The following is a 22,528-nucleotide window of genomic DNA, read 5'->3' on the forward strand; positions in this document are numbered from 1 at the left end:
GGATTTGCGAACAGCTGTCAGAGCGCCTCCGAAGAAGACATAACAGCTCAAGAGCAGCTGCTTCGCGAATGAATCTACTACCGAATCGGAATCGCGACCCCCTGAGAAGATCCGGCGAGAAACTCAGCGAGCTGATTCATGGGTTAGATTGCACGTCGAACTCTTTGTCGAGTTCGACGAGTACGGTTACCGGGGTCCCTAAGCCTGCTCCTAGTGTTAGAGCTGAAGGCGTCTAATGCAAAGGTTATCGTATCTGATGGATCCGTAAGGATGTGTCGTCTAGGGCGTCGACGGTGACTGGCTCCTGCGTGATCAGGATTCGGGGAGTAGTCAGCGGCGGCAACGATAAGGCGATTATCATGACGCATAGCTTATCGAAGTACCGTTCCGACGCTGGCTTCAATAAAAACACTAGCTAGCCCTAGGAAGAGCAGTGTTTCGCAGAATCTACCGATCGGACTCGCGACCCACTGAGAAGATCCGACAAGACACTCAGTGGGCAAATGCTGACAAACCTTTGTCACCAATGTCTATTTTGAAAACAATAATAAATATTCCGTATATTATTCATAAACGATGTTTTAAAAATAAAAAGAAAACACGTCCACATAGCAGAGCTAATTAACGAGTTATTTTACCTTTCTTTTCATGTTGTCGATACTGGTAAGGATATTGGAGCGAAATTATAAAGTTTTTGTTTAGTTATCGGTACTTGATGCGTGTGAAAATTATCTATATAAGCTGATCTCTTGAAATCATTGAGTATTCGTGATCCCTAACGCATATTAAAAGGGCATTATCAACATACGCTTTAAGTCATAACAGATTAATGTAAGTTTTGTTTAGTTATCGGTACTTGATGCGTGTGAAAATTATCTATCCAAACCGACCTCTTGAAGTCATTGAGTATTCGTGATCCCTAACGCATATTAAAAGGGCATTATCAACATACGGTTTAAACCATAACAGATTAATGTAAGTACCCCCAGATATACTTCGTTTAAATAACTGTAATCAATATTTGTCTTACTAAAAATGTACGCCAGAAATATATTGTTAAAACTTATTTTAAAACAGAATTCTCAGATGTCGAAATTAAATATTTAATTAACATACAAAAATATGTTCGAAACTCCAAATAACCTACTTTTTTTGTATACCTACACTTTCAAGATTATAAATTTCTCTATGAAATTCCAATTCTTTGTGGTCGAATTTATCTATTTCATATTTCAAACATATTGTAACTGCATATTTGAGGTTTGTAATACGGAGTCTTATTTCATTATACTTAGGTAAGCATAAAATTGAGGATTTACGGAAACACATTTGTGGTTGCGATTTGCAATGAACATGTTTTTTTTGTATGGCCCGACCATTGCACAGGTAAATGAACAAAGTACATACATACATCTAACTGTTTATTTTAATCTGTATTTAGGGATGTGACACAAAAGAATTCTTGGCGAATGACTCACATTACACATCACCCTACGCCGAGAGAAAGCGCGTTAGTGAATTAGAAAAAGAAGAAAAAAAAAACGCTCACCTGATTCCGCTTCTGTTTGCTCGATTTCACACAAAATAATATAACAAAAAGAAATCTTTAAAAACAACGTAGTTTTCTAACACTTTTTCGTCTTAACTCACCCGGTGTGGTGGTTAGTGCGAAACAACTTTATATAACTGTTGCTTCGTCCAACCGGTTTTAGATCGTCGTAAACTAATGAATAAAGTATTTCGAAAACACACGACGAGTTTCGTTTCTTTTAAAAACAATCCCGTATTGGTTAATGTTGTCGAAAAAACAACATAAGATTCAATTGAATATTTTGCGATTTTTTTTCCGAAACGCGTTTCGTGAGACGTCTTTCCCGTGCAGCCCCCCGCTCGCGACTGGCCCCTAAGCTGGCCCGTTCAAGCGTTACCAAGTTGAAAAGAGGCTTTGCATAGTCACAACACGACATACTTGTGTTTACCAACGCTCATTTTGTGTTCGCAGTATTTTGAAATCAAAAAGAGCAACGGAACGCGAACGAAGCGTTATTTTTTTTCTCATATCATCATGCTTTACAATCGAAACGCGATAAAACGTGTACATGCAGAAAAAAAAAACAGTCAACGGGTACAAAAAAAAAACCAAATTAGAGACATTGTTTCATGAAAAAATGCACAAGGTCTCTGTAAAACTCAGGTTTGAAGTGGCTATCATAGATAAAATATACGTATTAAGGTGGCATTTATCATAAGAGCATATTGTGTCATGTTTGACAGTTTTCAAAGTTACCCGAAAATCATTTGTACGTGACAAAACAACACGAATAGCGTAACTTTTTTCCCTACCTGTACCTTGAGAGGCTATTCAGCTTCTCCTGGACGTGTAGATGAGCTCACGGGGCTCAAACCGGAGTGTTGCTAACACTGACCCTAGCAAGAGCGGTGCTTCGCAGAATCTATCACTTTAACTACTTGAAAGGGGTTAACTTTTTTTTGTATTGCCCGTGTAGGCAGACGAGCATACGGCCCATCTGATGGTGAGTGGTTACCGTCGCCCATGGACTTCAGCAATGCCAGGTGCAGAGCCAAGCCGCTGCCTACCGTTAAACTTAATTAAGGTTCAAATAAAAACATCGAATTGTTGATTCTATTACGAATAAAATGCACCTTTAATTACAAAGATAAATGTCGCGTATTAGCCGAAATATCGCTTACACCAAACAACCTTTCACTCCTCGATATTATTCCCGGCGTTTCGAGTCACGAATATTTCACTTTTCGCGGCCACAGACTGTCTAACAGTACTTTGGATGTTTGAAAATTTGAAATTTTGAAAATTACATTGAAAACCCTCTAGTTCGAGCTTTACATTCTATCACTGATGCTATTTTCGCGTTGGTCACGTCCTAGTTGATGACATCACTAAGAAGTTTATTATAACTTATCTCAATTAGGATCTATTTTTGTTTCGTTCCGACCTGAGCGATATTTTTTTTGATTGACGAACAACCACGAAAAAACACGAGTAAAAATACACTATGAGCAAAATAGATAAACATAGAACAACTAGCTGACCCGGCAGACTTCGTAGTGCCTCAATCGATAAATAAAAGACCTAAAATTTTGTATAAAATATACTTAAAACAAACAAAAGGAATCCGTCCAAAGGGGGACATCAAAGGAAAAACCAAAATTGATATTTTTATTGAATTCCGCGCATTTTCATATTTATCTTTACATTATAAACCTTCTCTGGACTTCCACAAATAATTCAAGACCAAAATTAGCCAAATCGGTCCAGCCGTGTCCAGTTCAGAAACTGTTGGCCCTTCAGATGGGGTTAAGCAGAACCACGGTGAAAAGGGTGTTAAATGAAGACTTAGGGCTTCGGGCATATTGAAGAAAAACAAGACATCGTTTGAATGCTCGTCTAATGGACCTGAGACTGAAGAGATGCCGCGCTTTGTTGAAGCGGTACGCGGGAAAAAAATATCGGGAAATTCTTTTTTCGGATGAAAAAATTTTTACTGGCACTGGGTATTCCAACAAGATTCGGCGCCAGCTCATAGAGCGAAGAGCACACAAGACTGGCTGGCGGCGCGTGAAATCGACTTCATCCGGCACGAAGACTGGCCCTCCTCCAGTCCAGATTTGAATCCGTTAGATTACAAGATATGGCAACACTTGGAGGAAAAGGCGTGCTCAAAGCCTCGACCCAATTTGGAGTCACTCAAGACATCCTTGATTAAGGCAGGCGCCGATATTGACATGGACCTCGTTCGTGCTGCGATAGACGACTGGCCGCGCAGATTGAAGGCCTGTATTCAAAATCACGGAGGTCATTTTGAATAAACTTTAGTGTCATAAGAATCTATGTTTTGTTAAGTTCATTTTGGTATATGAATGGTTACATAATGAATAAACTTGTTTCAATTATTTTACAATAAACATGTGACAGAATTTATGACCTGACTAGGTATAGAAGATAGAAGATAAGAAAGGAGGTGATAAAGAAAAAGAAACACGCCAATCATGATTTGATCTTTAAAAATTTCTCGTGAAAAAAACATTTCAAATGACTGGCGCGTTCACAGAACACTATTACTTCTAGCGAAGGCGCGTTTTTCTCCACAGATAACGTAATTTTAATTTTTTATTCTTAATGTTTTTTTCTTCTATGATAGACAATGTGACATGACTTTTGTCTTCTTTCAATCATATTTGTTATTTACTCTCATTTAAAATACTTTTTTAACGTTTTGTGGTGTTTTTATAACAATCATGGCATTCAGGTATAATACAAATTAATTTGTAATAATTAATGTCGAAAATAATTGTGTAATAAAAAAATGTTGATTATGCAAATAACTATTGCAAATTTCTAGACCTAATCGAAAAAAACAGTATGTAATTCACAAAGTCTAGAAGTGAAGTGAAACCTATAGTTCATACTCTCGGAGGCCCTATAATAAGTTAAATAATTACCGCCGATAAGTCACCGACGATCATCCGGTCCCAAACTAGGATTCCCTATACTATAGGAGCCGGAGACTAATTTAGACTTACTTCTACGTATTTACAAAAACATATCTCATAAGTATGTCCCTTTTTAGTGTCGCTTTTTCGTTTCATCGTATTTCAAATTAGGACAACAAAGAAATTTTCAGTCCAAAAACATTACCACATCCCATCATCACTAGTGATTACCTAATTGTTAAGGCACAAGAATTTGAACTAGGATGCCAACAAAAAAGTTTTCACTTTTCAAAAATATTACCAGGTTCCATCATCACTAGTGATTGGCTAATTGTTAATGCATAACGTGTGTTCCAGTTGTTCCCAGTGCGACTTCACAGCGCAATTCGAGAGTGCACTAACAATGCACCGACAACTCCATCACCCTACAGAGGACGACGTACCTCAACTTGAAAAGCCACTGGTACGAACATTCCATGTTTTCAGTATAAAGGTCAGGGGCACACTTTTTGTGTATGCCCGGTCACCGTCCTCGTCGAACCCGTCACTTGCGACGAAGGACTCGACGAGTAAATTAATCCATAGACACAGCCCACTGAGTTTCTCCCCGGATCTTCATAGTGGGTCGCGTTTCCGATCCGGTGGTAGATTCTGCGAAGCACTGCTCTGGTTTGAGCCCCGTGAGCTCACCTACACGTCAAGGAGAAGCTGAAATAGCCTCTCAAGGCTATCAGCACAGGTAGGATAATAAATCTATGTATGCAAAAAGTTTCTATTGGGAAGAGAGAGAAGCTATTGAATCGGCGCCACCGTAGCAAGTGGTGTAATTTCAAAGATGGCGCCAAAAGTTATTATAACTACATTTTGCAGCTAGAAACATTTCTCTTATTTTACAAACGCTACATTCACACCGCTTACTACGCTGGCGTAGTTTTGATAGATTTTTAGTTGTATTCTGTGCTACTAATAGTTGGACACTTTTCCAACTAGTTTCCCATTTATTTAAAACAGTATTCCTTACTAGACGTGCGCTAATCATGTTCGGAAAAGGATTGAACATGACATCGTTCTTTAGAGTGTCGGAACTAGTTCCAGTAAACATGTTCGCGGAACTGTTTAGTTCCGCGGACATGTTAAGTCTAGTAGCTATTTGTAGCTATTTAGTTCCGCGGACATATTAAGTCTGGTAGCTGTATGTAGCCGTTTAGTTCCGCGGACATGTTAAGTCTAGTAGCTGTTTGTAGTGTAGCGAATCACGTATTAAATTATTATTAATTATACAATATTTTTCAAAAAAGATATTAATAATACAATTTTTTAAAAACACTATATAAAAATAGATTGCCGCTGATGGCATCATTATAATTATTATTTTGTAAGGTTTTTAGTTTTAGGTTCATTGTTACAGTTTGTTTCATAATTTATTAATGTACTATTCCACTTTGTCATAATTTCAATTACTCTACTATTTTCATTATTTTTCAATGTATTGTACGATGCACCGGAAACTATAACCTATCAATTGTCAATTAAAATACCACGTTATTCTGATATACAACATATTGAGCTCGTTTTAGCTTTACAACCTTTTTCCCATAACCGAGATAACAATATATTTTATTTTCATTACGTAATGTAGCTAACAAAACTAGCGAAAGTGGTGAATGTTTTAAAATTCTCTAATTTTTTATTATGATTTTCTAAGAAATGGTCACCAAACACTTAAGGTTAAGTGCTCTTAGAAATGATGCATGGTCAAGGTCAAAATCCTAAGCAAAACATTTTAATTCATTCAACTCTCGACTGTAACACGTAGGTCGTAGAACATAACTTCAATATTCATAAAAATGTAATGTGAAAGAACTCCACACGCAGTTGCATGCACGCGCTCCATCTCACTCCCTCGTATTAGCGCCATATTTCGCCTTATCTCTTTACGTGGACTCGTGTCAGTTCGGGACTCGTTCGGGTGGACTCGCCGCGCCACGCCTCCGCGCCGCGCGATACCTATGCTCTAATCATGTCCGCATGTCCGTCATGTTCAACGCGTTCGTAGTTCCTGCATAACAGTACACTTGGAATGGAAATGGAACTGTCTGAACATGTTAGCTTTGACAACTTGGATTGAATGATATAGTTCCATATGAGGACATAGTTCCAGGAACTATTTCGGTCCGGAACTACGCATGTCTATTCCTTACACCCACAATAGTTTTTACAATTACTCATAGCCTTTCCGGTACTGCATTTTCCGGTGTTCCGTGTTCACGAAAATAAGTTAAGGGATTCAAGCATTAATTGTTTTTTAATAATGCCTGCGACTCATTATAGCATCAAAAGAGACTGTTTATAACGTCTGCACATGTAACAATCGCAAATCAAAACTTCTACCGTGCAAATAGTCATATAATTGAGACACTATAAACCAGCTTAATATGAACGGAAGGCGCAATTAGGAAATAGAATTATTAGTTAATAATAATAAAATCATTTACATACATGAAGCTTAAAATATTTCGCAGGAGAAAGCCAACACATTACCAAGAGCCAAGATCCTGAGCCCAATCAACAATGGTAACGAGAACACGAATTTCAAGCGTATGTTTCAAATTTCAGACGTTAATTAATCGCTAAATTATATTTTATTAGCTGACCCGGCAGGCTTCGCAGTGCCTCAATCGATAAATAAAAGACCTAAGCTTTTGTATCAAATAAACTCAAAACAAACAAAAGGAATCCGTCCGACGGTGGACACATCAAAGGAAAAACAAAATTGTTATTTTTATTTCATTCCGAGCATTTTCATATTTATCTACCTTTTAAACCTTCTCTGGACTTCCACAAATAATTCAAGACCAAAATTAGCCAAATCGGTCCAGCCGTTCTCGAGTTTTAGCGAGACTAACGAACAGCAATTATTATTCATTTTTATTTAAATAGATTTCAATCGGGTTTTTTTTTAAGTATAATATGTTTGGCAAGCTGCCTTTGCCACCGGGGACATTAAATCAAATTCTTTGTTCGAATAAGGATTTAAAACATGTACTCTATTCGCATTAAGCCTTTTAAATGAATCTTCAGCTTTTTGGCGGGAATACGAGGAACTGATCTGTGTGAATGAATCCTTTGGTTTTGTTTATTGAAGTTTAAACGTGTTATAACTGGGGGCTTGTTTAAGACATCCGCGAAAGCACACAAATTTGGGAAACGAAACAAAATTGTTGGACATGGCTTTTCGAGTTCTTACCAAAAAATCCATTAAAGTCTCTGTAAATAGTCATTTTAATTTAATTTCAACCCAATTAATTACAGTTACGAATAAATCAAGTTCATCTAATTAGATGCAATTGCACATCATATTATTGTGGTATAACTCAGAATATGTATAATTTTTATAAGGGCAACACTGGCGACAATGGCATCGCAAGAAGCCAATTGCCAAACTAAAAAACTGGGAAAATTATGGAGGGTAGAGGTAAGAAGAACCGTCTCATATGGGAGAAGCTTAAAAAATTGTCCCACTTTCAGCACTAAATAACAGTTCAAAAATCTTCCAGAATGGCGCTAGCATAGGCACAGGGTATGATATGAATTAAGCAGTTGTTAACTGATTGAAGTATGCTGAGTTAGGAAATTTAATATATTTAATGACTAGAGTAGTTAGTGACCGTATAATTTACAAGACCTCATATGTTTACGTAGTCCAAACTAATTTCGTCAATATAACCGAAAATTATTGCTGTGGTAAAACGTGGAGACATCGACTGCATTTTCTTGTCAGCTTTAAATAAAATACTGTTTGTGGTTTTGAAGTGCTTACAGTTCTTTCGTCCTTTTTTTATTTCTCTATCTTATTCTAATAACGTTTAGCGCCTTTTTTTTAATTTACCCAGTTGCTACTGTAGCGCCACCCTTATTTAGCAGATTTTAACGGACACTTTTTACACCCAGAGACGGTTCTCCTCACCTCTACCCTCCATAGGGAAAATTTAACACGATCGTCCCAGGTAATAGGGATGAGCTATGCTCCGGTGGCATGATTCTGTCGAAATAGTGCCACCGATTGTAATCGATTTTATTTTTTAATATATTACTGTATTTTACTGCCGAAACCAGTTCCAGGTAGAACGTCATCAGCGACGCGTCTGTTCGACAGACTAAGGGCCAAAATCTACAAAAGCAGAACGCTGTTCTCACACCCGGAAGAGAATGATCCATTGAAAACATTTAACGTTAGTAAAAATGAACTTTATTTCGCTCCAAATATGGTTGTTATATAAAAATTAATATTAAGCATATTTAATACCAAGGAGAGTTTTTTCCATTCATTAAATTGGTAGTTTTTTTTTTCTTTCCTCTCCATTTCTAGTCACCTTTAGAGGGTAATCTAGTTTTACCAAGCGTAAGCAAGCTCGCGGGGCTCTAACCTGGTGACTTTGCTAACACTAGCCCTAGCAAGGGCAGTGCTTCGCAGAATCTATCACCGGATCGAAACGCGATCCACTGAGAAGATCCGGCGAGAAACTCAGTAGGCTGATGCTTGTCCAAAGTTGTTTTCAGTAAGAAAATTCACAAGACAGTTAATAGGCGCAGTATTGCTCGACATTGCGACGGTTTCAACCGCCCAATATTATCAGCACAAAACCCTTGTCTTTGGTTTAATCATAGACGTCTGCTGACGACGATCCATTATAGAAGATACTGCTGCATTTACAGGATATCTCGATACCGAGCGAATGCACATCTAAACAGTTGAGAATCGATTCCGTGTCCCGAACTAGCGCAATGACCACGTGCCTCAGAGATCTGCATAAAGAAACATACGGATGTCATCTTTGCTCGTCCGAATTCGACAGGTGTTAATATATTACATTGAAAAATTATATTAGTAAATTAAACTTAGTAATTAATAAAGTAGATTAAGGAGAGTAAATTTTACATTAGAAGTTTTATTGTTGGAAATTTAATGACAGATAAATATTTTAGGACCGTTTTTTTTTTTCAAATACCTTTATGTATATGTACGTCCTTATTCCGCGCGGTATAGTTTAAATTATCGTTATCTATTGACCAAACTAAAGTTTTTATTTAATTATTTTTTGCTTAGATGTGTGGACGAGCGTTTAGTAACTACCGGAGCCCATAGACCTCTAAAACCTAAATGTACCCACCTCGAGAAATAGTTCTAAGGTCAGTCTTTACAACACAACCCTTCAAACCGAAACGCATTACTAATTAAGCAAATGTACTATATATATTCAAATTGATTACAGAATAACGGCCCTAGATAGGCATCTTTTGAACGATCACAAGATAAGTCTAGAGGAACTATTGAAGCTAGTTTTGAATAAAACGAAAGACTGTCTTAACGACGAGGACAGCGCGATTTTGGGCATCAAGCAGCCCTATTACAAGCCGCCAGACGAAATAATCGAAGATGGAGAGTTCATTATCGAGACGGTCACGCCTAAAATTAAAATATTGAAGCACACATCGACGAATACAGACTTGCAGTTGAGTGATGCGTTTGTAACGAATGACGTAGCGGACGATGGCCGCGATCTGTTGTTAGCCAAAATGAAAGTCCTAAATGATTGCATGTGCAAGTTTGTTGATTCTTCGAATGCACTGAAGAAGGTTCTAGTTAAAGAGATTGACAATAAAACTGGACGTGCTCGTATGAGCGGAGGCGAGCCTGTGTTTAATCTTAGTTTGGGAGAGTGAGTTGGTTTTTTTTCTTCTTTCAAATGTTCCTCAATGGGTTTCGGGGGTTTTTATAATCTGTATGAATGTCTTAATGAATTGCGTCGTGGACTAATAGATAAGATGTCCGGTGCATTCGTGTTGAGCGATGCACCGGTTTTCGAGTCCCGCCTTTTAATGAAATACGTACTTAACAAATTAATGTAATGAAAATTTAATGTTCACGATTAACTTCCACGGTGAAGGAATAACACCGTGTAATTAAAATCAAACCCGCAAAATTATAATTTGCGTAATTACTGGTGGTAGGACATCTTGTGAGTCCGCACGGGTAGGTACCACCGCCCTGCCTATTTCTGCCGTGAAGCAGTAATGCGTGGTAGCCGCTGTAACTATACTGATACCTTAGAACTTATATCTCAAGGTATCTACGTTGTAGATGTCTATAGACTCCAGTAACCACTTAACACCAGGTGGGCTGTGAGCTCGTCCACCCACCTAAGCAATAAATGGAGAACGCTACCAGTGGCTGCATGTGCACCTACCACTCACCGCACATAATACAAAAATGAAATTCAACGCCTCGCATTAGATATTCTTTTCGAAAGTTTTAAGATAACATATTGTTTCTAGCCACGATTCACCCCGCGATTGGAACAGAACACACAGCGAGAATCTGCAGAGAAGGGAAAACAAACATGGCGACAGAATTGAAAAGACCAAGATGTCGAATGAGAGTTTTTATTTTTGAATAGATACCTACATATTTGGTTTTGTTAAGGTGGTTTTTACGTAAAGTTTTCCAATAAAAGTTGTTTTATTTTATTTTCAATTGTTTACTAGTGTATCTAACCCCATTTACACATCACTCGCTTCTGCCGCGAAAGCAGTAATGCGTTTCGGTTGGAACGGTTAGAACTCATATCTCAAGGTAGGTAGCGGTATTGATGCTGTGGATGTCTATAGGCATCAGTAACCACTGAATACCAGCCGTGAGCTCGTCCACCCATCTAAGCAATAAATTAAAAAAATGAGCCAAAACAGCCTTGTGTTCCATCTCAGAATTTAGGTAGCTGTTAAGCCAAATTGCGACTTCCACTTGTGTTTCAAGTTGGAGTTCACTTGAGCTCATTTGGCTGATAAATGTTCCAAGAAATCCTGGCAATATCTTGATAAAATAAATAAATACTAAACAAATAAATCTTAGTTATAATTATTACTGCTCTGGCAATTCTCCAATTTGCATTTAGAATTTACAAAGCGACATCTCTCGCAAAACAATACTCCGGTTTGGGTATGTCTGCTGTCATCATAATGACAGCACATCATATAAACGCATTTCTCGTCTCTGCCGCGTTTTATGGAATCTCCACTGGACATGCAATGCTTCGTCTGGCAGCATTTACAGTGATCAGGGCTGTTTTGGTAGTTTGTTTTGACAACTGGCAATACTCTGGGTCCCTTTCTTGTTATTGGCCTGTTAACTCCAAATTCGTTTTCGTCTTTGTAATCACTATTTCTAACTCTGGCGAACATCCGATTAACTTCCTCTATGGCATCTCTGGATTTCGCATTTTCTTTCAAATTTTGTTTTATTTCTTCTATTTTCATTTGCGGTATCGAAGATGATTTGTGTTTCGGCAGATTTATAGCGCATTCTGTTTTATTTTTAGGCTGAAAACTGTTTATTACTGTAAAATCTTTATTGCTGCTGCCTTCGATTGAGTAACTGAAGGTTTTACTTGCAGCCAATATTGGTTTTATTTTAAAATCGGTGTTCGTTCCGGCATCTTTATTCTTACGTACATCGACTTTATTCTTTTTGTTTCTAAGAATGTTTAGAACTTCATTAAATAAAGTGTAATTTTCAGTATATGGATTTGGTGAAATTGTTTTATAATCTGTATTTTCTTTGGAAGTAGTTGTATTAATTATTTTACTAGATTCAGTGTGACTGTCATCTATTGTATATTTGTCTATTTCTAAGCTTTGACTATTATTCTTTTTCTTTTTCGCAGTATTTGCGTATACAACAGTTGGTTTACCGTATTCTTTTGTAAAATGACGTTTCTCAAAGTTTGTACAATTAATTTTTCTATAATCGTTTTCACTGTTCATTCCTCCTAAATTATCAGATATTATTTTATAGTTCTTTATGTGTATATGTATCGTTTCAATATTTCCCTTGTGCATAGAGCAATCAATCTGTGAAACGAATGAGGTGTTTTCAGATATTTTTTGAAGTTAGTATGGTGAGTGATGGTGTTTATAGTGACAGTTATTCCATAGTGTTTTTATTTATTTTATTTAATGCTTGATGGTTGGCTTTTTTTATTGCCTTGTCCACATATCAAGGCAATAAAAAAAAAAGACGTCTACAAGGTAAATGCGCCACCCACCTTGAGATATAAGTTCTGAGGTCTCAAGTATACAACGGCTGCCCCACTCTTCAAACCGAAACGCATTACTGCTTCACGGCAGAAATAGGCAGGTCGGTGGTACCTACCCGCGCGGACTCACAAGAGGTCTTACCACCAGTAAAAAAATTATGTTACATCGTTTTCTTGGTTATGGACTGGAAGCTTGTAGAAGTGATGTGTTAAAAACAAACCTTAAACCTGTTGAACGATGCTAATTCATAACACCGCTACGCGACACGTAGGTACATTGTCGCACAAAACAAGACATCAATATACAAAATCCAACATGAATATTATTTAGAAAAACAAAAAAGTCTTCTAAACAGAATATTAAAATATAAAATTGTTTAAGTGTCAATGTCAAAAAACATAGATACGTACCTTATAAAAACGCATCGTTGGCTATAGAAGAATTCGTTACATAAACACGATAGCTAATGAACATAAATAAAAATATATAAAAGAATGAATTTTATTTATTTATTTTAAAATAGAATTACGAAAGCACTTTATGAAAAATAAATACGTCGCTTTTATTAAACTATTAAGCTCATGTGTAATTTTCAAAAAATTATTCATAAAAGTAGGTATTCAATGAACAATTAATTTTAATCTTCTTTCCGAAATTCTCTATCGATCGTCAACGTCAAAACAATGACAGACTAAATTCTCAGTGCAACGTATGTAGCGAAAAAAAATAATAAAAACAGAATCACGCCATTCCGAGACGGCAACGCGGTAAATACTAGTTTAAGTTATTCCAATTTATAATACACTAGCGGCCTGCCCCGGCTTCGCTTGGGTAGTAGCGCACGCGATGTAAAGAAATTTAGGTAATTTTTTTACACATTAGGTAACATTATTTGAGTTCTAGTGAGGATCCCTAATTTTTTTGAAAATATAATGAATATAGCCTATGTCACCCGGCGATAGTGTAGCTTGCTAACAGTAAAAGAATTTTTTAAATCCGTTCGGTAGTTTCGGAGCCAATTCAATTCAATACAAACAAACAATCAAATCTTTCCTCTTTATAATATTAGTCTTTTTTTTTATTGCCCTTGTAGGCAGACGAGCACACGGCCTACCTGATGGTGAGTGGTTACCGTCGTCCATGGACTGCAGCAATGCCAGGGGCAGAGCCAAGCCGCAGCCTACCGCTTAATACTCTCCACAAGCCTCGTTTGAAGAAGGACATGACATGGAGTATAGATTAATGAGCCTGCATTATTGCCATCAATGCCAGCTACACGTTGCCTTGGATATGTATACGGCGAGTACACGGCGCCGTGAAGGATCGGAGGATCGAACACACGGCGCCGTTGCTTGCAATTATTTCAAGCATCAGTACCGTTCCCACCGTTGAATTAACTTTACGTGACGTACATTGCCATTTACGTAAAGTAGCGACCTTATAATATCAAGTTTTTGTATTTATTGCTTATATGGGTGGACGAGCTCGCAGCCCACCTGGTGTTTTTTTTTATTGCTTAGATAGGTGGACGAGCTCACAGCCCACCTGGTGGTTACTGGAGCCCATAGACATCCACAACGTAAATGCGCCAACCACCTTGAGATATAAGTTCTAAGGTCTCAAGTATAGTTACAACGGCTGCCCCACCCTTCAGACCGAAACCCATTACCGCTTCACGGCAGAAATAGGCGGTGTGGTGGTGGTACCTACCCGCACGGACTCACAAGAGGTCCTACCACCGGTGTTGGATTACGGGGTTGCGCTATTAATTTGAAAAATCGATCAGGCCACGCGCCACGGCGCCGTGTACTCTGCAAAATCTGCCACATTGATTAGTAGCGACATTCATTTTTGTAATTAAATGTCCGTTCTATTTGGTATTAATATCAACAATTTGATGTTTTTTGTAATGATATTTTTTCCAAAATTTTGCTTTAAATGGCTCTCCTATAAAGTTGCAAAAAAAATTCAATTGATGATTATTATATAATTGATAGACTAGTTAATAGAATAAGTGCTGATCAACTAATTGGAACAACAGAAAATGATACTAGATTTAATTCTGACAGCGTTGCAATTCCTTCTCAGAGGCCCGATTGTGAAATAAATGAAATTGGAATTAGAAGATGCCATAGCTTAGATCAGGAAATAAAAAATCGAGAAATGAATAAAACTAAACCGAACAAAGAAAAAGACGAACGGAATAGGAATAAACAATACGCCATAAATTTAAATGTGGACGTTGGTGAAATAAATCGGAAATGCACTTGTGAACTGGCAACACCGAAAATGAAGTATTTCAACGTGTTCCCAGAGCAAATATATGCTTATCACGAGACGATCAGTTTTACGGATATAGGAATAGGTAGCGTTAAAACATTGCAAAGGAGAAAGGTCAAAAAAGTTTACTTACCAGAAAAAGCAGAGAGGGGGGTCGGGAGCGATGATCTACTGTCCATTACAAATCGTAAGTACGAATGGATTTTTATTTTACCGGAGCCCATAGGCATCTACAACGTAAATGAGGGCGTCAAGTTTGACAAGAGTTCTAAGGTCTCAGTTGTAACAGTAGGACGGCTGCCCTGCGGCTGACTTCAAACCGAAACCCATTACTGCTTCACGGCAGAAATAGGCAAGATAAGATTCCCGGAAAACTTATTTGAATGGAATATCTAATATTTAGCAGTTTTAAAAGGATAAATTACAAAAATTTTAGTACTGTTAAGATGATAAAATAATAGAGTTTATAACCGTTTCGGAAATATAATTTCTATTATTGCATATCTTCATCATTGTCTAGATTTTTTTCGCTATGGAATGACTTAACAATTTCTTGTAACCTATTCCAAATATTATTTCTTAAATAGATACATAATCTTGGATAGGTCACGAGTTCATGATTGTTCCAGAACTCTACCTAGAACACTTACACGTGTACAGCTTGTATTCAATTCGATTCTTAATAAGATTTCATTGATTTTAAGCGCTTTTCAATACAAGGTGGTAAATGTTGTAGGAAAAAACAGACGAAACGCTCATCATCACCAAACAAGTGTAACATCAAAGCCAGTTCAAGATGAAATGAAAGATAATAAAATCTATTTAGTGCATGAAAAATTATCACCCATCAAACTCAAGAGATCTACTACAACAAGTCCTGTAGAAGTCAAAATAGAAATGGGCATAAATACTGATGGGAAAGAACTATTAACAGTTATGACACAAGTAGAAAACGAGTCACAAAAGATAGGTGGCGGTAAAATAGAAAGCCCAAAGAAGAATTTAGACAAGGTTAAAGGTAAAAAAGTTTCAAAAGAAACTGAAAAGGTGATGGTCAAGACTGTGTCGTCCGATTCACTTGTTCAACATGTGCATAATTTGGAGATTCCTAGTGATGAGAAACATAGCAGAACTTCAATAGATCCGATGGAAAATAAATTAGAAAGAGAATACAGAAAAATATTCGCAACTAGATCGAAAGATAAAAAGCCGAAGGATGGAAATCCGATACCGGAACTCAAAACTGCTTCAGTTTTTCGTCGTAGATTTGAAGCCTTCAGACGTGGATTGCTAAAGAAAGAAGAAATGAAAAAAAATGACGTTCTAATTAAAATATCAAGTCACAAAAGTGTGATCAGTCACAAAGATGTGTCTATAACTTCCGATCCTCCATCTTTAGAGGGCAGGTCATTCTCAAGTACAAAAGTTTACAGTCCGTTCCGAATGTACACGGAACCGGAAAAACCTATTTATAAATCCTTTGTGAATGAAGAAGACCCTGTAGAAAAACAGAAGAAAGCAAGTATTGAATGGCCCCCGATGGCCGAGGAAGATAGCGAGTATAACGGAGTCAAAGGGATGTTTAGATTGTGGGGCAAGAAGTTTAATTTTGACGACGATAAGAAACGATTGAGTCCAGTTCCCTCAGATGATGAAGCTAAATCGAAAGCGAATAAAATGCAGAAAAATGTTGTTTTAAAAGAAAAAAAAGAAGGACGTAAGTTTTTCTTTTTTAAGAAGAACGCTAAAGATAAAACAAAGAAACCTTTTCAAACAAAGAAAGGAGTGACTACCGCTCGTTGCGAAATCAATGATGGTTTAGTGATCAAAATTGGAGCGAGTGTCCCAACGACAGCGACAGTAAAATCTGAAGCATCAGACGATATACTAAAAAAACAATGGCTTTTGAAATTTCTAAGTCACGACAGAGCCTCAACCAATAGTGTCAGAGTGAGATGGAACAATAAAATGTACAGAACAAGCAGTAGTACAGTTTTCGAATTAATGGACAATGTTTACAAAGATCTTACGTTACATTCTAGAAGTGAAATAATTTCCAGCGACTTATCATACTGTAAGCCTGACAAAACGCGCGTCAAATTCGCCCCGCAAGAGGTAGAAGCCTGGATGGTTGCAAGAACAGTAACCGACCGAAGTAAAGGAATGCCTATTGAAATGAAAAACAGTGCAAATACTAATGGAAAAATCATTCAAGTCAATTCTAAAAACATAAAAGATAGCATTGAACGTTTATTTCACAATATAAAAGTCGTTTTGCATTCGAAAGACAATGGTAACTTAGAAACAGATTCCAGTTCAGAATACGTGAGAATAGATATACCTAAAGCGTTCTTTATTGATTCTAGTAGTAATGACAGTGAGAAACAGCCTTCTAGAGATGAAGAAGTTTATAATGTAGTTGAATACGACGCGGTTCCGGAGACAACGGTCGCTAAAGAAACAAATCGAATCACGGAAACTGGCGACCATGAATATAATGACGTTCAAATTATAGTAAGCGTTAAAGACAGCAAGGATGTGGATTCGAAAATTCTCGAAAGCGTCATCAAACGACCTGCAGGACAACGCGATGTTTTAATACAAGACAGCAATGATGATGTACTGAAAAAATGCGACGTTATCGGTGTCGGTATTATTACACAAAGAGATTTGGGGGAAATGAAAAAACCAATGTAAGTAGTTTTACAATTTGCTTACCAAAAAAACAGTTTAATATTTAGGAAGTTTATTGAAAATGGTACACTTGATGTGAGATGATATGGTATAGGATGATGCTAAAAGTACCTTTTAGTTTAAATGTGCGTAACGAACCGCCAATGCCCAAGACATAAATTAGCGGGAGGAGTAAAAGTTAAGTAATAATAAAGCATAATCCCGAAAAACTATGGGAACATGAGAAGTGGTTCTAGGCCTTATTACACTTGGTCACATTACCAGATCCATTGTAAAATAAATCTGCTGTACTGTAAACAATGGGTGAGGTATGAATTGCTCACATATTTTTTTTACATTTTAGACTCAAAATTCGAGAAGATTTAAGTGGCGATGAATCAGAAGATAATACGCACATTTGTTCAAAAAAATGCGAACTTGCCGAAACATATCTACAACAATACTGCAGACATTGGAATCCATTAGCCGTAGATTTGTTTTCGTGGCACATAAGCGATACTAATGTACGGTGCAGTTCCGAAACCTCTAGAGGAAGTGTTCGGAACCAAGGAGATAAAAACGAGCCATGTCCAGCTCATTATGACGATTGTCAAACTTCGGCAAAACCATCTTCAAAAGACGCTTGCTATCCCTATCCTCCGTGCAACCATAGCCCTATACAGGACGAAGAACCACAACAGGAGAGTTCTTTCACTGAGAAACTCTTGAAGAAATTTAGGAAGACGAAAACTGACTCCCAAGACATACGATATTTACCGAAGGATTCTTTCGAGGTTTACAGGAAGAGGAAACTGTACGCGGCGAGCAACAAATCGAAGTGGACTTTTTCTAGTTACACAGATACGCCACCCTGTTCAGTGCCATGTTCAGAAGACAAAAGACCGCAATGTAAAAGTAAAGAGTGTCCGAAACCGAAAAAGACTTCATTTCAACAACCAGGAATACAAATGAAGAAAAACCAGTGCTCCAAACACGTTTCGATACCTGACTGTGAGACAATGAACAAAATGTTGGCAAAACAAATATCAGAGAAGAAAATCGAGAGTATACTATCGTTTAAAGGCGGGGCGAAATGTGAAGTATGCAAGAAAGAGTTGAAATGTCCTAAGCACGCCCAAATTAAAAAACAAGCGTGCGCGATACCTGATCCCGTTTGTAAGCCGAAGTGTGAAAAAGATCCAAACCCACCTTGCTCGTCAGAGTCGTCTAAGTCTGATAAAGGCTCACCAAGATCATTTGAGGCACAACCAACAAAAAAAGAGTTCTTAAGCTCACTTCCCTGTAAAAAGCCTTTTCAATGTTGCACTCCGCCGCCGCCTTGTCAAAGAAAATGCTTAAACACACCGACCTGCGAAAGTCCCCTACCCCCTTGCGAAATTCCTCCATGTAAGCCAGCATATGAGACACCACCTTGTTCACCCCCTTCACCACGACGTAAATCACCGCAAAAGAAAAAGAAGCAGAGAATGGCGCTTAAGAAATTGTGTCCGGTTCCTGCTCCATGTGGGAAACCTTGTTGCTCTAATTCGTCTTGTCGAAGCCGCAATCTTTCCCCAAAACCACAGCCTATGACGCCGCCTTGTTGTAAGAAGCCTTCAGTAACAAAACTAATGCCGATGTGTATACATTTTCCACCTTGTCGCAAAAGTCAGTCCATTCAAATATCTCCGCAAAGGTGTTCCGCAAAAAATTCCCCAATCAACACACCGCCGCAGAGTCCACCGAATAAAAGAAAAGGACAAACGTGCCACGTTCCGCCGTGTTCTTTGATAAAGGAAGAAGAAAAAAAGCCCCAGTCGCAGCCGCCGGCTCCGCGATGCAATACACCCCCATGTAGGAAGCCTTCGCCACCACCTTCGCCACCGCCTCCGCCAAAATCAAAATGCACGGATCAGTATCCGTGGCCGACGAAAAACCAAATCTCAAACCAGCCTTCATTAGAATCTATAGCATGCCCACCGAAAAAATCACCGCCAAATAAATGCATGAAAAACTGTCCTCTCTCTTCCAACTTTTCAGACCAAGCAATAAAGAAGGTTAAAAGTGAGAAAGAGTGTAAGCCCGATTGTCAGAGTAGACCTAAAACGCCTCCCTGCCCCCCGTCCCCTCCGGTTTGTCAGCCTAAAGCATCCAAAAACGCATTCAATCACTCAAAAATGTCAGGAGTCCATCTAAAAATGAAACCATCCGAAAAGAAAACTTGTTCTGAAGAATGCTTGGCTTGGAAAGACGAAGAACAACAAAAAGTAATCAGATTGAATTCTAGAGAGAGAATTAACATACGAATCAAACAGCAGACGCCCAGTACTGAAGAAATTAGAGAATGCATGGGTATTAAAGTGAAAGATGAAGATGGGGATACGTTATACGAGAGAAAAAATTACAGAAAAAATTGCCTGAAAGAATCTCTACTAGGAGACATGTATCGTACATCTAATATTAACAGACTATCTACACCCACTTCCCTGAAGAACCTACAAGAAAACGAAGCTGGCAGCAACAGGAATGACAAAGAAAAAAAAAGCGATATGAGTGTCGCGAATTTGGTCGAAATTACTTTTAAATTACGCGTCACGCAGGGCGAGAAGGTAACGGAGATAAATGTTGGCAAAGAAAGCGATAATAAAAAAATTAAAAAGGTTAATAATGAGATATGCCAAGCTCCGCAGGAAGTTTATATGGTGAATAAGGAATCAGAGACAAACAAGGAAACTGGTCCACCGAACGATGTTAATGTTCGTATTGTTATTAAAAATATTAAGCCCAAATCTATAGTTAAGAAAATGGAAAATTATCAAAAGGAGTTTTCTAAAAACATATCAGAGAAATTCCACAATGTTTCCACTTGTTACAGCGGTCTGAGTACTGAGCGAAATCCCGAAAATGTATATTCTATACATCGGACCACAATAGATTTAACTTCTTCGAATGAAAAATCAAAAGCAAGCAATCACAGTAATTACGCCGAAAGTGTGAAAATAACAGAATTAGACACTGAAGATGTTGCAAAAAAATTAAGCAGTAAACATATTTTAAATGAGTCAGAAGAAAAAAATGAATCTCTTAATATGTCCAGAGACAACAGTTCTTGTTTCGTTACGAATGAAAAAATAACAATTGAACACATAAAAAATCAATCTATTCCAGAAACTAGTTCGGACAGTAGTTTTGTATTAAGAAGGCCGTGTTGCAGGCGAGAACAAAAAGATATGCTAAAAGAAGTACTCAAAAAGGCTAATGAAACAGAATTAAGTGACAAAATTAAAATAAAACAACTCAAAGATATGCTACAAGTGATATTATCTGACAGTCAACAACACAAAATGGCCGTTACTGACAACGAACTGGTCAAAGACGTGACATTGGCGTCACTACCGCATTACATAAATGGCTCTGAAAGCGAAAGCAATAATTTTAACAATTCTATTTTTGATAGCATCAACGAATATCCTGTTAATACAAACTATAAACCTAGTTGCGAACTAGGCGAATCAAGTTGTATGTGCAGTAAGCTGGCAGAGAAATTGAAACTATGTAGACCGGGAGACGGTGATTGCTGTTGTTGCAGCAAGAAAGTGAAAAACATAGAAACGAGTTGCAGCATTAGCAACGACAGTAACGTATTACTATTTAATTACATGACAGAAGAGCTCAAAATCGAAACGCCGGTAACAAAACACTTTTCCAAACTAGACAGCACCAGCTTCTTGTTTGGCAGTAACAGATCAGCTAACGCAGTTCTAAACGAAGGCATTACGAACGGTGTCACGAACGTGACAGAAAAAACGAATTCGACAAGTCGTCACAGCAAAAGACATAGTTCCAATGAGACTTTTGAATATAATTTTCACGGAGGACAAATTGATGATTTCAGAAGAACGGACGCTAACAAGTCTAATGTTCGATACGATGCAATTGAAACAGCGAGGGTTCTTCAATCGTACGAAATGAAGAAGGCTGTCTTGCGTATGTACACAAAAGAATCACTTGCAGATACTGATTGTTTGATAGCGAAGCTTCCTAAATTTTCAGTTGACAAAGAGAACGAAATACACAAATACGGACGCATGGTAACCGAGAATTATCGGAAGCAGAATTTAATTACGGTTTCTATTCAACATTGAAGTGTTTGTTATTTGCAGTATGTAGTTTATTTTTTATTTTTTTGTACATTTTGTTTTTTTTTTTCTTCATTTCTTTCTTTTGTATATCCATGTCTTCAATTAAAACGTTGTTTACTTGTGGTCTGTTTCATGTGTACGCTTCTTTATTTACAGTTAACTGCTTTTGTAGATGTAGGTGAAGATCATGATCCATCCGATGGTGATTGGCTTCTAAAGTCATCATACGGGGTTGTCAGGCAGATTCTTAGATTTTCAGATTCAGAAATAGATACATGGCAAGTATAGCATAGCGCCTAGAGGATGTATGATGGACTTGACAGCCTGCATATGTTGGGAGCAAACTGCGAGCCCAATGTGTCTTTATGGCTTTACCCACTGAATAACTCCTCTTGCAATCTTTTTTTGTTGTTGCTTTGATGGATGTACGAGCTCACAGCCCACCTGGTATTAGTGGTTACTGGAGTCCATAGACATCTACAACGTAAATGCCGCCACCCAACTTGAGATATAAGTTCTAAGGTCTCGGTATAGTTACAACGGCTGCCCCACCCGTCAAACCGAAACGCATTACTGCTTCACGGCAGAAATAGGCGGGGTGGTGGTACCTACCCGTGCGGACTCCCAAGAGGTCCTACCACTAGTGATTACGCAAATTATAATTTTGCGGGTTTGATTTTTAATACACGATGTCATTCCTTCGCTGTGCAAGTCAATCGTGAACATTTGTTGTGTACGTATTTCATTAGAAAAATTGATACCCGTCTGCGGGATTCGAACACCGGTGCATCACTACATACGAATGCACGGGACGTCTTATCCTTTAGGCCACGACGACGGTCACAATCGGTACAAACAAACCTAAT

General features: G+C 37.9%; 4 protein-coding genes across 4 annotated transcripts in view; 2 read left to right on the forward strand and 2 right to left on the reverse strand.

Moving 5' to 3' along the window:
• Nucleotides 1-1,909, reverse strand: part of ced-6 (PTB domain-containing adapter protein ced-6) — a 68,691-nt gene extending 66,782 nt beyond the window's left edge. Inside the window, exon 1 of the mRNA XM_089735924.1 lies at nt 1,550-1,909. The gene's annotated coding sequence lies outside the window, so the exon portion shown is untranslated. The remainder of the gene's footprint in view (nt 1-1,549) is intronic.
• A 2,924-nt stretch (nt 1,910-4,833) lies between these two features.
• LOC114245710 (uncharacterized) lies at nt 4,834-11,001 on the forward strand. The gene is made up of 6 exons (XM_089735973.1): nt 4,834-4,936; nt 6,996-7,071; nt 8,590-8,705; nt 9,190-9,329; nt 9,747-10,193; nt 10,810-11,001. Exons 1-6 carry the CDS (start codon nt 4,877-4,879, stop codon nt 10,925-10,927), a joined length of 957 nt encoding a protein of 318 aa, XP_089592099.1. The 5' UTR covers nt 4,834-4,876; the 3' UTR covers nt 10,928-11,001.
• Nucleotides 10,902-12,369, reverse strand: LOC114245646 (uncharacterized). The gene has a single exon (XM_028177886.2). It carries the CDS (start codon nt 12,367-12,369, stop codon nt 11,380-11,382), a length of 990 nt encoding a protein of 329 aa, XP_028033687.2. The 3' UTR covers nt 10,902-11,379.
• A 2,297-nt stretch (nt 12,370-14,666) lies between these two features.
• On the forward strand, nt 14,667-21,942 carry LOC114245719 (uncharacterized). The gene is made up of 3 exons (XM_089735745.1): nt 14,667-15,034; nt 15,584-17,540; nt 17,885-21,942. Exons 1-3 carry the CDS (start codon nt 14,731-14,733, stop codon nt 21,663-21,665), a joined length of 6,042 nt encoding a protein of 2,013 aa, XP_089591871.1. The 5' UTR covers nt 14,667-14,730; the 3' UTR covers nt 21,666-21,942.
• Nucleotides 21,943-22,528: the final 586 nt, after the last annotated feature.

This window comes from Bombyx mandarina, chromosome 02 (assembly GCF_030267445.1).
Source record: "Bombyx mandarina strain Sakado chromosome 02, ASM3026744v2".
Taxonomy (NCBI): Eukaryota; Metazoa; Arthropoda; class Insecta; order Lepidoptera; family Bombycidae; genus Bombyx; species Bombyx mandarina.

Excerpts from the sequence above, each read along its gene's own strand:
- LOC114245710 (XM_089735973.1), top strand. The coding sequence starts at position 4,877 with ATGCACCGACAACTCCATCACCCTACAGAGGACGACGTACCTCAACTT. Across the intron at positions 4,937-6,995 it reads CTCAACTTGAAAAGCCACTG|GAGAAAGCCAACACATTACC; the intron begins GTACGAACATTC and ends AATATTTCGCAG. Across the intron at positions 10,194-10,809 it reads TTTAATCTTAGTTTGGGAGA|CCACGATTCACCCCGCGATT; the intron begins GTGAGTTGGTTT and ends TATTGTTTCTAG.
- LOC114245646 (XM_028177886.2), bottom strand. The coding sequence starts at position 12,369 with ATGCACAAGGGAAATATTGAAACGATACATATACACATAAAGAACTAT.
- LOC114245719 (XM_089735745.1), top strand. The coding sequence starts at position 14,731 with ATGAATAAAACTAAACCGAACAAAGAAAAAGACGAACGGAATAGGAAT. Across the intron at positions 15,035-15,583 it reads TCTACTGTCCATTACAAATC|GAAAAAACAGACGAAACGCT; the intron begins GTAAGTACGAAT and ends TAAATGTTGTAG. Across the intron at positions 17,541-17,884 it reads GGGGAAATGAAAAAACCAAT|ACTCAAAATTCGAGAAGATT; the intron begins GTAAGTAGTTTT and ends TTTACATTTTAG.